The sequence below is a fragment of the Penaeus chinensis genome, chromosome 23, assembly GCF_019202785.1.
Source record: "Penaeus chinensis breed Huanghai No. 1 chromosome 23, ASM1920278v2, whole genome shotgun sequence".
In the NCBI taxonomy this organism is placed as follows: Eukaryota; Metazoa; Arthropoda; class Malacostraca; order Decapoda; family Penaeidae; genus Penaeus; species Penaeus chinensis.
This window is the reverse complement of record NC_061841.1, coordinates 6203381-6218017: the sequence shown is the minus strand read 5'-3', so window position 1 is coordinate 6218017 and position 14637 is coordinate 6203381. Positions and strand designations below refer to the sequence as shown.

General features: G+C 34.4%; 1 protein-coding gene across 4 annotated transcripts; it reads right to left on the bottom strand.

Annotated features, from left to right (window-relative positions):
• Nucleotides 1-676: 676 nt before the first annotated feature.
• LOC125037489 (N(6)-adenine-specific methyltransferase METTL4-like) lies at nt 677-13308 on the bottom strand. Of its 4 annotated transcripts, none has more exons than XM_047630645.1 (10): nt 13195-13217; nt 11439-11664; nt 11185-11334; nt 10867-11039; nt 9581-9650; nt 8719-8881; nt 7670-7915; nt 7094-7265; nt 4748-4919; nt 677-875 (listed from the first exon to the last, which is right to left on the bottom strand). In XM_047630645.1, the coding sequence occupies exons 4-10, from the start codon at nt 11017-11019 to the stop codon at nt 736-738; spliced, it is 1116 nt and encodes a 371-aa protein (XP_047486601.1). In that variant the 5' UTR covers nt 11020-11039; nt 11185-11334; nt 11439-11664; nt 13195-13217; the 3' UTR covers nt 677-735. The 4 variants fall into 4 exon arrangements, 3 of the variants coding, with proteins under 3 accessions (XP_047486601.1, XP_047486600.1, XP_047486602.1); XR_007115976.1 differs by lacking the exon at nt 11439-11664 and adding an exon at nt 3329-3480 and having other exon boundaries at nt 741-875; nt 13195-13308; XM_047630644.1 differs by lacking the exon at nt 11439-11664 and having other exon boundaries at nt 13195-13308.
• Between the last annotated feature and the right edge of the window lie 1329 nt (nt 13309-14637).

The window sequence follows — 14637 nt, the reverse complement described above, 5'->3', positions numbered from 1 at the left end:
AAAAAAAAAAAAAAAAATATATATATATATATATATATATATATATATATATACACACACACACACACACACACATAAAGCCCTTGCCGACGGGTAGGATGGGTAGACAAGTGCTATGCCCACTGTTAGTACTTGTTTGATTGGTTTTACACATAGATGGCTATACTTGTACTAAGTCACCAATGAGCCAGTCACTAGTACTGCCTGTCTCGCCTGTTCACCCTTTTCTTTGATTTACGAAATATTTTATGATATCTTATTTTGCTGTTACTAATATTAAAAAACGTTATAATAATCATAATGTTTATAATAAAAATAACACCATCGATATTCTTAGCACTAGTAAAAAATACGTTTTTCCCGCCAATTCAAATCAGGTAAGGTCACAAGGTCTACTAATTGACTCCTTTGTGGCTAAGCACTAGCAGAGCCATCTATGGGCAGACATTTCACAAAAAAAATATAGAAAATGGGCACAGCATTTTCCCCATTTTTTGTTAATTTTCCCCGCCAACATTGGGTTAAATATATATATATATATATATATATATATATATATATATATATATATATAGAGAGAGAGAGAGAGAGAGAGAGAACCTCCCCAAAGAATATTTGGTAGTCCTTGATAAGCTCTGGGAATAATTTAGTGATTCAAAGATAATCAGTTTTTGGCAGACTGTCCTTTTAATGGCTGGAATGCAAACATTTCAGGAATTCCAATGTTGTGTCAGATTACAAGGTTTCATCTTCAAACAGGAATGAGTGATTCAGACGGACCACTTCCAACCCATAGCATGTCCATCCAGGACACAAACTCCTGCAGAATAGTTCCAAACACCTAGGTTCTGGTGATGAAAATCTCTTCAGAAGTTCTGAAAAAAAGGATAAATAGTTATCAGGGTGGGAAAAGGGGATGAAATTATTATTATTTTTTAAAATTCAAATCAGATTGTTTTTATTATAATCAGATTTTAATTTTTAATTGTATTAGTACTTTTTCTTCTGAAGTTTTCAAATTTGGAGAAGTATGTATGACTTAAATGTTTAAAATTTAAATTTAAGAACAGGTAATTGCACTGTTTTGTGATTCTTTTTACACAAACTGAAGATGACTCCACAAGCACTTACTCACCATAGAGTCAATTACAATGGTAGGTCCACCTGACCTCTCTTTTTTTCTAATGTTATTAATATCATTCCTATTATTATTAACATTGGGATTACTATAATGTTGTTATCAATACTAAAAGGATATGGGAAAAAATCTTTCTAAGAATCAAGGAAGAGGGTAAAGAGGTGAGATCAAGTAAGACTAGTGACTGACTTCTTGGTCAAGAAGCTCTTGTGGAACCATATGTGTAAACAAAATTAGCAAACTAAAACCACAAGTGGACTTGGCATATACTTATGCCATCCCAGTATCAGTAGGTTAAGATCTTGGTTGTATTTCTAACATCTGGACTTGGGTATCCTCTCAATATAAAACAACAGTTCTTCACTTTGGCATTGTGTACATAAAATGAGATACTCAGAAAATTATCTGACGACACTTTTTACCCATAATAAGACTGCCAGTATTAATGTATAGTTGAATTTTTTTTTTTATAAATTCCAAGAGTTGTGAGGGGTTAATACTTGAGCTATTGCTGCTGTTATTCATGATCTGATCACATTTTTCAACTCTGATAGTAACTGTTAAAGAATAATATGGGGTTTACTAATTCTCAATCCTCATTTTTCTTTATACAGTGAGTTTTTGAAGATAAAAATGAGAATTCATAATGTGGATCTAGTACACAGAGTTAGTGGATAGAGTTTTGAGTAAGTCATAGTCATATTGGGATCTAATATCTGTCGACATCAGAAACAAGCAATCACTGCAACCACATTGCTGTGACAAAACCTGGTCTCAATGGCCACACTACTATGGCCAATGAGGGCTACACTTACGATTAAGTGGTCAGAGTAAAACCACAATATTATACAGAAAAATTACCAATACTATCATATGAGATTCTGAAATGACACTTGCTACAATTCCAATTAACCCCTATGATCCCAACAGTGTGACCATCATATGTCATGAAAAAATTTGGCTTGGGTGATTTGAATACATCGTCATGGGAAGTTCTAAGCCCTGAATTATTCCTATTGAAATTTTAATAGTGGTTTATAATATGGAGATTCAATATAATCTTAAAAATCAAACTCTATACAAGCTTGACATTAAATATACTCTGAGCTTTGCTTCTTGCAATTTTTAACAGACTGACAGCAAATATCACATAAAAATGTATGGGTTTACCAATGCAGACCTTCTGTACAGGACAGATATACTGAAGACAAACATAACTTTTCCATGGGACTATGGTTAGGCATAAAATTATCCTAAATGCAACTGACTCTACAATTGTTTTCGATAAATTTATTTATATATTATTAACATAACACCTAGACATTATCCTTTTGCTTTTTGTTTCCAGCATTTTGGGAGACATCAAATCACAAGAAGTGGATTTTGAAATTGCAGAATTTTGCTCACAACCAAACCAAAGTATGCAAATTCTCAGAATGGTTGCAAATATCAGGTGCCAGCCAGTGTGACCACAGCTGTTGCAACGAAGGTGCAAATCTATCAAACAAACAAAAAATTGGTGATTTTATGCTTAACATATAAGAGATCATTAACCCAATGTGCACTGGCTTTTTTGGCAACCGTGCAATCCACCAAATGAGTATATCTGTATGGGCCACATCTGTAGGGATCAACGCTACACTGCCATGGCATCATAGTAGATGCCACCCGTGAACAAGGGGTTAATGAAATTGTAAGAGACCTATAATGCACTCAACCTGGATATATATAAGGCCTCACCCCTCCCAGGGTTTAACCAACTCGCGACGGGTCCTTTGGAGTGACATACACGCTACTTTTCGGGTAACAAATAAAGCAGCGAGTGGCCACGACTGGGGACCCCCCACACACTACTCACAGCGGGCGACCTAATCAGAGCTTTAGCTCCGGTTTTACACCCCATTTTAGAGCCTTGAGATTATATTGAAGTTTATGCTTTTGAGAACTGAACACAAAGTCTTGCGTGCTCGTAAAGCTAAAATGCTATCTCAACAATTTTTTAATAGTTGGGAGTTTTAGTATAAAGTCCAAACTTCCTCATCTTCATGATGTTACTGCATCTTCATGACGTCATGCGAGCCCACACACAGACACACACAGACACACACACACACACAAACACACACACGTATGCACACAAACATAAATACAACTCTATCTCTCTATCTACCTCTACCTACTTCTGCCTACCTGCCTGTCTATCTATCTGTTTCCCTTCCTCTCTCCCATGTCGCACCTTTATTTTTAATTTTCATGATCATTTTCTGTATGTATGTCTCTCTTTCTCTCTCCTCATAACTCATACTCCCTCCATCCTTCTATGACTTCAAACTCCAGGTAAACTGAAATAGTAAATTCACATTTTTACATGACCTCATGACATAATTAGATGTTACGTGTAAAAAATGATAGTATTAGAAATCATCTCGGAAATATCCATGAACACATAACAGATGTCCCCAAAGTCCATTACAATACATTTTGCGGGTGAGACACCCAGCAGACGGGCAGGAAGAACGGCGTCACACATATGAGACACCTGGCAATGAGTCCATTTTCCAGGCGTCACACAGGTGTGACATCTGGCGTGAGTGGGTTAATCATACAGTTGACTATACCATAACTGATAAATAATACTTGACTAATTCAAGTTTTAATTCTTAAATCTAGGGTTTTTGTTTTTTCCTAATAAAAATTTGGATACACAAATGATTACACTGATATTGGTATATGTGATCAGAAAGCTTGCATAATAGTTCAGACTACCCACTTCTCTTGAAACAAGGATAGCATGCTTGCTGACAGGCTGTATCGTATTTGATAATTAATAATAAATCTAGACTCACAGTTTGAACTATTCTATCTACTGCTCAAGTTTACATTTTCAACAATTCAAATTATGTATCTCATGCACTAATAATAATTCTAATACTGGCATACATGTTTAACAAGTTTAAGATATTCTGAGATTTTCTATATCTGTGGAAACTAAAATTACACACCCTCCTGCCTCTGGCCATGTGGTCAGTTGATCAATAATCATGCTCAGATGGGAAGTAGATAAAAACCTAAAAGGTTACAAATTCCTTCATTGCAAAAACTAAATTCACTCTAACATAGTTGTTTTTGCAGTAACCATGGTAATCCTGATATTTTTTTTCTGAACTGAATTTTGAAACTGATTTCATAATTGTAAAAAGGAGTAATAGGTTTAAATTGGCTTACACATTTTTCAGCTATCTTTTCTATTTATACCTGCAAAGAGGAATATTTGCATAGCAAAATAACTGTCTACCCACACAAATCTATGTATAAAAGATTGGTAGTTACGAATATATTCAAGAAAACATATTCTAAATCTAAATTATAAAAGAGTTTTAGATGAAGAAAAAAATAATTATTTGTTTTACTTCAATTAAAATTGTGCCAACCTTTATGTATATATAAATAGACAGACAAAGATGACAAAAAGAAAATGAAAGCTTGTAATAGTGATGCCATGGTTTCCAATAAAATAACCATATATTTAGTTGTAAAAAATAACTATGGTCTTTCTAAGTTATTGGAAAAAAAAAATCAAAATAATGAATACAAATCACCAATTCTTACCATCTAATGGTGGTTTGTGGGAGTGGATTCCACTCGGAACACTGCATATTACTAATCCATCTGGAATTCTGTCTTTGTCTTTCTCACAGTTGCTTGCAATCAGTAAGCGTTCATATGGCCGTTTACCATGACTGGCAACAAAGGGTGTCACAGGCTCCCCACCTCTGGTAACCTGTAGTTTTTAAAAAATACTTCAGGTGAGCCACTCTACTTACTATTTACTCTTTCTTTAACCTACAAAATTAACCCACTGGTGCCTGGTAACTTCAGAGGGCTGTAGTATTGTTTTTTTTAATTTTGTTAACACATAGATGGCACCACATGAGATTAATCAACAAGAAGTGAATTAGTAGGGTTACATGACCTTACCAGGATATCCCAATTCCTTGAAATTTTGGGAAATTTATTTCATTAATATCATTACTGTTATCATTATTATCTATATTACTGACACCGGGATTATCATCATGTTATCAATACTAAAAACTATTGGGGTGGGGGTGGGGAATCTGAAAAATCAATGAAAAGGGTAATAGGTAAGATCAGGCAGGACTAGTAATTGACTCCATGGTGACCAAGCTCTTGAGGAGCGATATACTGTAAGCAAAATTAATAAACTAAAATCACAATGAACATGGTATGAATGCCATCCTGGTATTAATCAGTTAAACAAATAATTCAAGAAAAAATGTAAAACTCATGACAATTTAAGAGGTTTCCCAATCAAATTCTCATTTATAGTTGTTTTTCAACAAAACTGTCTCTTTTTTTTTTTTTTTTTTTTTTTTTTTTTTTAAATCAACCAAAGTGATGGAAATATGAAATAATGGAAACATTTGCTTGCGGGTCAAGGTGATGGAAGATTCCTCCATCATGAAACATTCAATTGATGGCTGGGATGACAGAAATGAATTGTCATTATTTCCACCAGCAAACAAGGGTGGAATGTACGATAAGTGAATTATGACTGGAAGAGCACCAGCTCGAGGGGGGACACTAGTTCCATGCTCAGGATCCTATTCCTGCCGTTGTCACTGGCAGGATAAGTTGCATTACAAACAAATTTAATACAAAAATAGTTTTAAAAACTACATAAACAACACAACTTTAATTGTTGTTATTGTCACTGTAGATTTATAGACTACCTTGAGTAATAATATGGAGTCTGCTCAAGTCTATAATAAAGCATAAAAATGACAAATATGGACCTTGGAAAAATATAATAACACTGCAAAGGAGAGGCAAGGAAAGGTGAAATTAGGTAAGGTCACAAGGTCTACTAATTGACTCCTTTGTGGCTAAGCACTAGCAGAGGCATCTATGTATATATATATATATATATATATATATATATATATATATATATATATATAAAAAAAAAAAAAAAAAAAAAAAAGAGAGAGAGAGAGAGAGAGAGAGAGAGAGAGAGAGAGAGAGAGAGAGAGAGAGAGAGAGAGAGAGAGAGAGAGAGAGAGAGAGAGAGAGAGAGAGAGCACAGCTTTTTCCTTGGCAGCATGTGGTTAATTAACAATAGCTTCACTCAAAGACACAGATTTCTCCACAGGTACTAAGTCACCAATGAGCCAATTATGAGTATGATCTGTCTCACCTGTTTACTCTTTTCCTTGATTTTTGAAAATAATTTCTGGTATCTAATATTGCCAATAGCACTATAGTAATCATAAAGTCCATAATATAAATAACAGCATTGATATTGCTTTACCCACAAACTCAAGGAAAGGAGAAATCCGGTGAGGTCACAAGGTCTATTAATTGACTCCTTCGTGGCTAAGCACTTGCAGAGCCATCTACATGCAGAGACACTTCACAAAGCAATACTACAGTGAACACAACATTTTCCTGTGGTCTTTAGGATAAATGATGGCTTGTTCTGAACATATCTTAGATTTTTACTCTCATTCAGGGAGTAAGACAGGATTTGATACCCCCAAAATTAGAATAATATTATACTATCCATTTAACTAATACCACCATTACTAATAATATTATAAGTAAATCTTGATTGCTATAACCACTACAATGAAAATAATCATCATACTAAAAATTACAAAATAATTACACAAAAATAACAGTAATAATAATGATAAAAGTAATAGTAATAATAATAATCATTATAATAATCATAATGATAACAGTAATAATAATAACAATAATAATAATAATAACAATAATAATAATAATAATAATAATAATAATAATAATAACAATAATAATAATAATAATAATAATAATAATAATAATAATAAATAACTATAATGATGATAGCAATAATAATCATCAATATCGAAATTACAATAAAAAAAAAGACTGACTGCAATTACTAACCTTTAACCAGTACCAGGTCGCCACCAAGTGAACACCCCACTTGTGCAGCCCTTGAACAAACTCCTCCATAATACTGGCATTATTAGTGCACCAGATGACCACCAAAGCCTTTGGACTCAAGATCTTACTCACAGGTAGAGCAAGAATGTCACTGACTGGCATCATATCATACCTGTTGAAAAGAAGGAAATGATGGAGAAATAAAGAAAGAGAAAGAATACTAAACGTATCATCCAAAAAGATACTCGGTATCATTTACATTACAGATTTTGTTTTAACATCAACAATACAATATACAAATTAAAGACCATCTTATATATGTATATGGGATATTGCAATGTGCTTGATTTTAGTATTTCATGAGCTATGATGCACTTTCCAATAGTTTTTTTTTAATAAAACCAAACAGACAGATACACAACAACACTCAAGGTACACAATATTGGATTCTAAATACCCCAGACATACATCTAGATTGATGTAACCTGAGCAGATGTTATGCATCTAATGACTATAGAAAAAAAAAAAAGGAAGAAAACGAAAAAAAAGGGGAAAAAAAAAAAAAAACATACATACCCATGATGATTTCCATGAGCTAGGCACCTTCTCTTTACATATTTATTTAGCCATGGGGGGTCCATCACAATGATGTCAAATTGATCTCCTGACACATGTGACAGTAGATTCCTAACATCATCACAAATATACCGGACATTTGGCGGAAGTAGGAACTTGTTATTTACTATTTCTTGGACTCCAATGTTTAAATTCTTGTGTGATTCATCAAGGACTGGGAGTGTGATGTTTGAGATTTCTGTAAATCTGGGGAATAGCGTATATGTTGTAATGGCAGATAGGGAAAAAAGAAAAGAAAAAGCAAGAAAGAAAAGGGGACAATACAATTAGAAAAATGTAATAATGACAGATGAAAAAAAAAAAAAAAAGGGAAACACTCCCAAAGATACCCTGAGTCACATAAATGGTTATATACTTCTATTAATCCTGCCATTTCATAAAATCTACAACAACAATCTATAACATAATTTACCTCACACTAACCATAAAAAAGCTTCTGAAACATAGCTTTATCCCAATGCCAACGAGCAAAACATGTACATACGTGCTATGCCCACCGTGAGTTACTTGTTTGATTGTTTTTACATATAGATGGCTACACTTATACTAAGTCACCAATGAGCCAATTACGAGTACTGCCTGTCTTGCCCGTTTACCCTTTTCTTTGATTAACGAAAATATTTTACGTTATCTTATTTTGTTGTTACTAATGTTTATAACATTATAATTATAATGTTTATAATAAAAATAACACCATAGATATTCATAGCACAGGTAAAAAATACATTTTTCAATTAAAATCAGGTAAGGTCACAAGGTCTACTAATTGACTCCCTTGTGGCTAAGCACTAGCAGAGCCATCTATGTGCAGAGACATTTCACAAAAGATATAGAAAATGAACACAGCATTTTTCCCCTTTTTAGTTCATTTTCCCCGGCAGCATTGGGTTAAAAACCAAGCACTTTTATAACATCTATATAATCCATTCCATTATCATTATCCATAAACATTTCCTCCCCCTGGAACCCCATACCTTTTTTCTCTTTACCTTTTCCTCATTGCACGTATCAAGCTGTTGTTTTTCCTGAAGTCGTCACTGCTTGGGACATAGCAAAATGCCTCCTTATATTCAGGCCTTAAGCGTAGGGCTGCAAACACTTCTTGGATGTGGTTTTCCTCATGGTTATCTTGAGGAGTCATCATTTTGTGCTCTGTTAATCAATTATCCAGAATTTGACAACAAAATATTAGATATGTATGTTTATTTAACTTATTAGATATATATTTTCCTATCTTAAAAATATAACAATAATATAAAGCAAAAGTTATTCACCTCTAAAATTTAACACTCCAGCACATTGCACTCAGTCAAAGATCTCAAATATATTCTGCAATTGCAAAAGAGGAAATGGATTGCTCAGACTGGGCAAAAAATAAAGACAAAAACCACAATAAAGTTGTATCTAAAAAGTATTCACAATGAAGCTAATTGATTTTACTTATTTCTACTTGAAACTGCTACTAAAATTAAGATAAAAATTAGGCCTTAGTACTGAACGAAAATAAAAATATTGCAGATTTAAAGAAAAACAGAAAAATTAAAAAATAGAAAGCAAGAAAGAAGGAAATACATGAAAGAATAAAAAACAAAAAACAAAATTATACAGGTTGAACCTCACTAGTCTGACATTCAGTGGTCCAGCGCCTTTGGTAATTTGGGGCTACAAGCTGAGTGAAGCAAACGTCAACTTGCATGCCTGCTCATTACCCCCATTTTTTTTTATCCCCAGCATCACTTGCTCAAAAAGTTAGCAATTTCAGCACCCGACTAGGCTCAAATTTACTGGACTACTGTATAAAATCAAATTAAAAAAATACTGAAATATGTCAAATGATGGGACATAGTTTACCTCTTTTTCTTTTTCTTGACTTAATTTCCTTTCCTTCTAACTGGGAAGCAATTTTCTCAGCTTGCCCATCCTGTTGGAAGTTTTGAAAATATTAAAATTCTCATACTTTTAATATTCCTATAAGTTGAAATTAAGTGTCCTTTTCCTTCTTTCTTGTTTAAGGGTGGTGATTAGACTATATGTTCTTGAATCACAATCAATTAGACTGAAAATGTCTGTATACTGAAAGCAACATCCTAGCCCTTGGGACTTTGTGACATAAAACCCAATAATTGATACATGTAGACTACAAATTGACTCCTTGGTGGATGAGCAGTTGCCGGAGCCATTTATATGTATATATATTTCACAAAACAACACTACAGTGAACATCACATGTTCCTGGCAGCATTAAGTTAATATGGCTCCTACTATTGAATGGACATTTCCAGTGTTTCACTTTTTTTCTTATTTTCTTGTGAACATCATTTTGAATCATTGGCATAGATCTCATGTCTTATATCCAAATATATGAATATGTTCTTCTACCCTATAATGGGATACATAATAAATTCTCTCATGACCTTACCTACTGTCTAAACAAAGATTTTTTTTTGTCATTGGTTAAAAAAAGTAAGGAGAGATGGAAGGAACTCAGCCCCTAAGGACAAGTAAAGACAGCCGTGGTCCTGGCTACATAGAGGAGCCATGGACGCATACGTCAGGCCAGGACTATTTTGAAAATGTCTTTTTTGGCAGTAAGAACCATATTAATTTGTTTAGCACTTTGCAGGGTATGGAATATGGATACTAGAGATATTTACCACCTAAAACATCATAGATCATATTTTGCCTACAAAATGCACACAACTTGAATTGGATTACAAGTGTGTTACCTATGGATTTTCTTTATCTCTTATCAATATTCTTTATCCTTAGTTGTCAGTGGGAAATAAAAACCACTGTTAGGGAATTAGGCCAAGGAGTACATTAAAAAAAATTAATGTATGATATCAATTTGGTGATTACCAGAGTACCTAAACATAGGTTTGAAAGCAAATTGATACTGGAATGACACACATGAACAGAAGACAAAACACATGATGTTCCTTCACACTACTGAAGTACAAAATGCCAAATTTCATCTTCAACAGGGAAAAAATAGTTGCTGCACACTGGGAACTTTGCTTCAGCATGATGGAAAACTCATCAAAATTGCCACACAATGCACACTGGTAGACATACACATACATTAACTGATAAAAATAGAGTGAGTTTCGATTAAAAAAAAAAAAAAAAAATCTTACCATAAGAAATGGAGTTCGAAGGTCAAACAACATCTGAAACTTCTTTTTTTTATTTGCTGAATGGTCACCTTCCCCTCTCAAGAAATAGTGCTGCAGCATCCACATCTCATGGTCTAATATCACACTCTCAGCTCCAGCATATATAATTGACATTTCAGCGAGGTTTGAGTTTCCTGAATTAAAAGGTGAAATTAAGACAAATATGAAATTTAGTGTTGATAACAAATAAAAACAAAGATTAATGCAATGACAAAACTATTTCCATATACATTAAGACATGGATAATGGGTAAATACAAATACGAAACCTGTAAATTACCAGAGTGACACAATATATATGAAGTCCTAAAAATACATCAGACTGTAAAGTTCAACATGTGCCAGTATAATGTTGTGTGCACAGCTTTGTCTTGGACCCAGCTATCTGTCAATACACACTTGCCACTTAGCTTCTTTTCAACTTTGCAATCTGGTAATAGGAGAAACAGAGTGTGAGAGAAAATCAACTAGACTATATATCCAAAATATATTTATTTCTTATATTAGCATATTATAATCAATACAGATTCTTACAAAATAAAATGTTGCAATTATTTCTCGTTCTTGTGCTTTCTATCCCACTAGGGTTTTCTTGGTTTATAATCTATTTTCTTGTTTTCAAAACTGAAGTATTTATCCCCCGTTTCCAAATATACTGGTTTAGTCAGTGAATTGATATAATCTATGAATACTTTACTTAGCTTCATTGGATAATTTGGCCATCCTTCATGTGAAAATTGCTGTTTTTTCTGTAACATCTCTAGGAAAAATTGACAATTGTCATCTTATAAGATTATTGGAAGGTGTTCACTTCCTAGTTGGGGACTTGTTGAAATATCTATGTGACTTATTGAAGGGTTAGTTCTTGTTTTTTGGGTCAGTCTTGTTATCTGTCAAGGTGGTATTAATAAGTGAGTATTGCTGTGGCTTACTCATCCAAAAAGTGTTTTTTCCTGATATATTAGTTCTTCTATTATTTAGGCATGCGTTCTAGTTAGGATAATGTGATGTGATGATCTATTATCAATTTTGGTTCCTGCATGTGATCCATAAAGTACTGCATTTACTCTTTATACATATTATTGCATGGGTTGTATATCAGCAATCTCCTTCTCATGCCCTGCCACATAAAGGCATCAAACTTTTTTTTCACTACAAGCAATTTTTATCTTTGAGGGTTATAGAGCTAGAATTTAAGCACTAGATTCTGTAAGTCTTGTGTTGGTATGTCTCTTACTAATCAAACATTAAAACTGAAAATAGTTACTGTTGCTACAGGAAATGAAAAACAAAAGAGTAGAATGAAAAGAAGAGGGAGAGGGAGCAATAAAACAAGTATCTATCTATATATGAAAAAAAAAAAAAAAGCCAAATTATCAAAGTGGACTCGAGTTCCAAGAACTAAATAAAATGAAAACATGGTTGCCTATCTATATATGAAAAAGATAAATAAACCACATGAAAGTGTGAAGCGTAATATTGTTGGAGGGGTACCAAGCATATGAAGTGGTTTCATTATTATTTTCATCATTTAGTAAAGAGAAAGCCATATACTTAATAAATTCTTCTTTCATGCCTACTATGTTCATTCACTGAGACTTAACCTACAATATGAGGCATTCATAAGATTGGTTTAGAGATCAGGGCAGTGGTGACCAAACTGTCTTCCATGATGTCCCTTTTTAGCTTCAAGGAATATACAATCCTGCTTAATATGGTATTTGATAACGAGAGCGATGCATCCTCTAGGTGAGGGTGTGGTGGACTTGGTCTATAAGCGGTGATATACAGTGGATATTTTCATTATCTTGGGGTAAATACGAGGCCCCTGTAGCTGTATCTGTGCTGTTTATTATTCTATTTTCTTATGGTCTATAGGATGGTAGTGTTCATTTCCCTCCATCTCGGTACGTCACTCTCAATAACATTAACCCATAATATGTCATAAATGAATGGGAATATGACTGTACCCTTGTGAAATTTCGATAATCGGGTTGACTGGGATTAAGGATGTTGGTCTGAGTGGGTTGTTAACGTTTGAAATTACTGAGTCTCCTAACAGTTATCTAAGTATTCCGCTTTGGTTTGAGCTTACATGTGTGTTGGCTTCTATATTGTTATCCATTACCGGCTGAAACTTAAGGCTGTTTGTTTCAGTGCTGACTGGGTTTATTTCAGTGACATTTTCGTTCTTTAACATTTTGTTAATTGGGGCTTCAATTGTCTAATTGTTTGAGTGTACCACGACTCTCTCCTGCATGAGGGATTATCATATCTTCCGTATATTTACCATTCGCTACACAAGTTCGCATTCGCCGGAGAGACGTCTCCCTTATGAAGTTCAAAAATCTCGAGACTGAAGTTTTGTTGTGGTCGCTTAGATTACCAAAACGAGACGGGAAACCGGCATGCAATGCATTTACTTGTGTGTTTTTAACATTATTTTCAGGAAACTGCCATTATCTTTAATAATTGCTGTTTGTGCTTTTATTATTATTATTCTCTTGTTTTTTTCATCATTATTATTATTTTCATGTTATTGTTATTACAAATACTATTATTATTATTGTTATTATTGTTATTATTATTATTATTATCATCATTATCATTACTGCTATGATTATCATTATTATTATTACTTCTTTATACACAGGCATAATAGTGTGACACTCAAAGGAGAGCGGGACATGACCCAGGACCAAAGTGCCCTTTATAGACATTAGGTGTCAAGTACTTTTCTCAATATCCTTGCTATTACCATTAATACTGTCTTGTAGTAACGGTTCTTACTGTGACTCCCAATTTCTCCGACCACTTTTCGATATTCTTTGTCACACATCCCAGCTCCAACGGATACCGGAAGCACTTCGACGTACTCTCCACATGCTAACAAATTTCCTTTTGAGACCTTGGTCCTTCTCAACTTCCTCCTGTTTCATTTATCCTGTTATCCCCTAGAGCAGTGACATGAATTTACCTGTTTAGCTCTTGTAACCGACGATTAATCCGAAAGGGCCACAAGCTCTCCTGTAGCTTCTTATAAGAAAAAAAAATCGTTTGTTTGTTGCTCCTACAATTCCTTGCTTTGAGTTCGACCCTTTAATGTTCTTCCTAAATATTTTGTTCTTTGTAAATTTTCTGTTCTTTTAGTTTGCTTGTTTCATTTCGATTAGTTTTAAGTCTAATTATTTGAAAAGAGGTCGCAATCGGCTCAATCAATGGTGAAGGGCAGCCCAAGATAGGACTCTCAGGTGGTATGCAGCGGCGTTAATGTTGCAATTGTAACAATGTTTGTGATTTTGTAGAAAGGACATCTGCTACTAGGAGCGAGAATGTCCGACGCCAGCCATGCATCACAGGCTCCCTATTTAACTCCCCGCTTAACCTCGTATGTCTACCCTACGTATCCTTTGGGTCTTCACCCACCTGCACTTGCTAGCATCCGCTGTTTTGAGTGGCCGAGATGAAACCCCAGTGTTCTACGGTGAGACGCCTTCCTCGCAAACTCTGCAGAGAATACGGGAGGTGGAAGATTTACCATAAAGATGCTCATGATGCCAGCCGCCGATGAAACATTGGTACGAATGGCAAGGGGGAGAACATGAGGGACAAAGTTGAGGGCCAAATTCAGGGGTGTTAATACACCCGAACATTTCTATGCAAAGTGATCATTTGGTGGCTCCTGTGCCCCTTTCAATCGCGCCGCTCGGGACAGCCGAGTAAGTGTGACAAG

Coding starts and splice junctions, on each gene's coding strand:
- LOC125037489 (XM_047630644.1), bottom strand. CDS start 11,019: ATGTCAATTATATATGCTGGAGCTGAGAGTGTGATATTAGACCATGAG. Junction 8,882..9,580: donor GTCAAGAAAAAGAAAAAGAG/GTAAACTATGTC, acceptor ATTGATTAACAG/AGCACAAAATGATGACTCCT. Junction 4,920..7,093: donor CGACCTGGTACTGGTTAAAG/GTTAGTAATTGC, acceptor TAAAAACTACAG/GTTACCAGAGGTGGGGAGCC.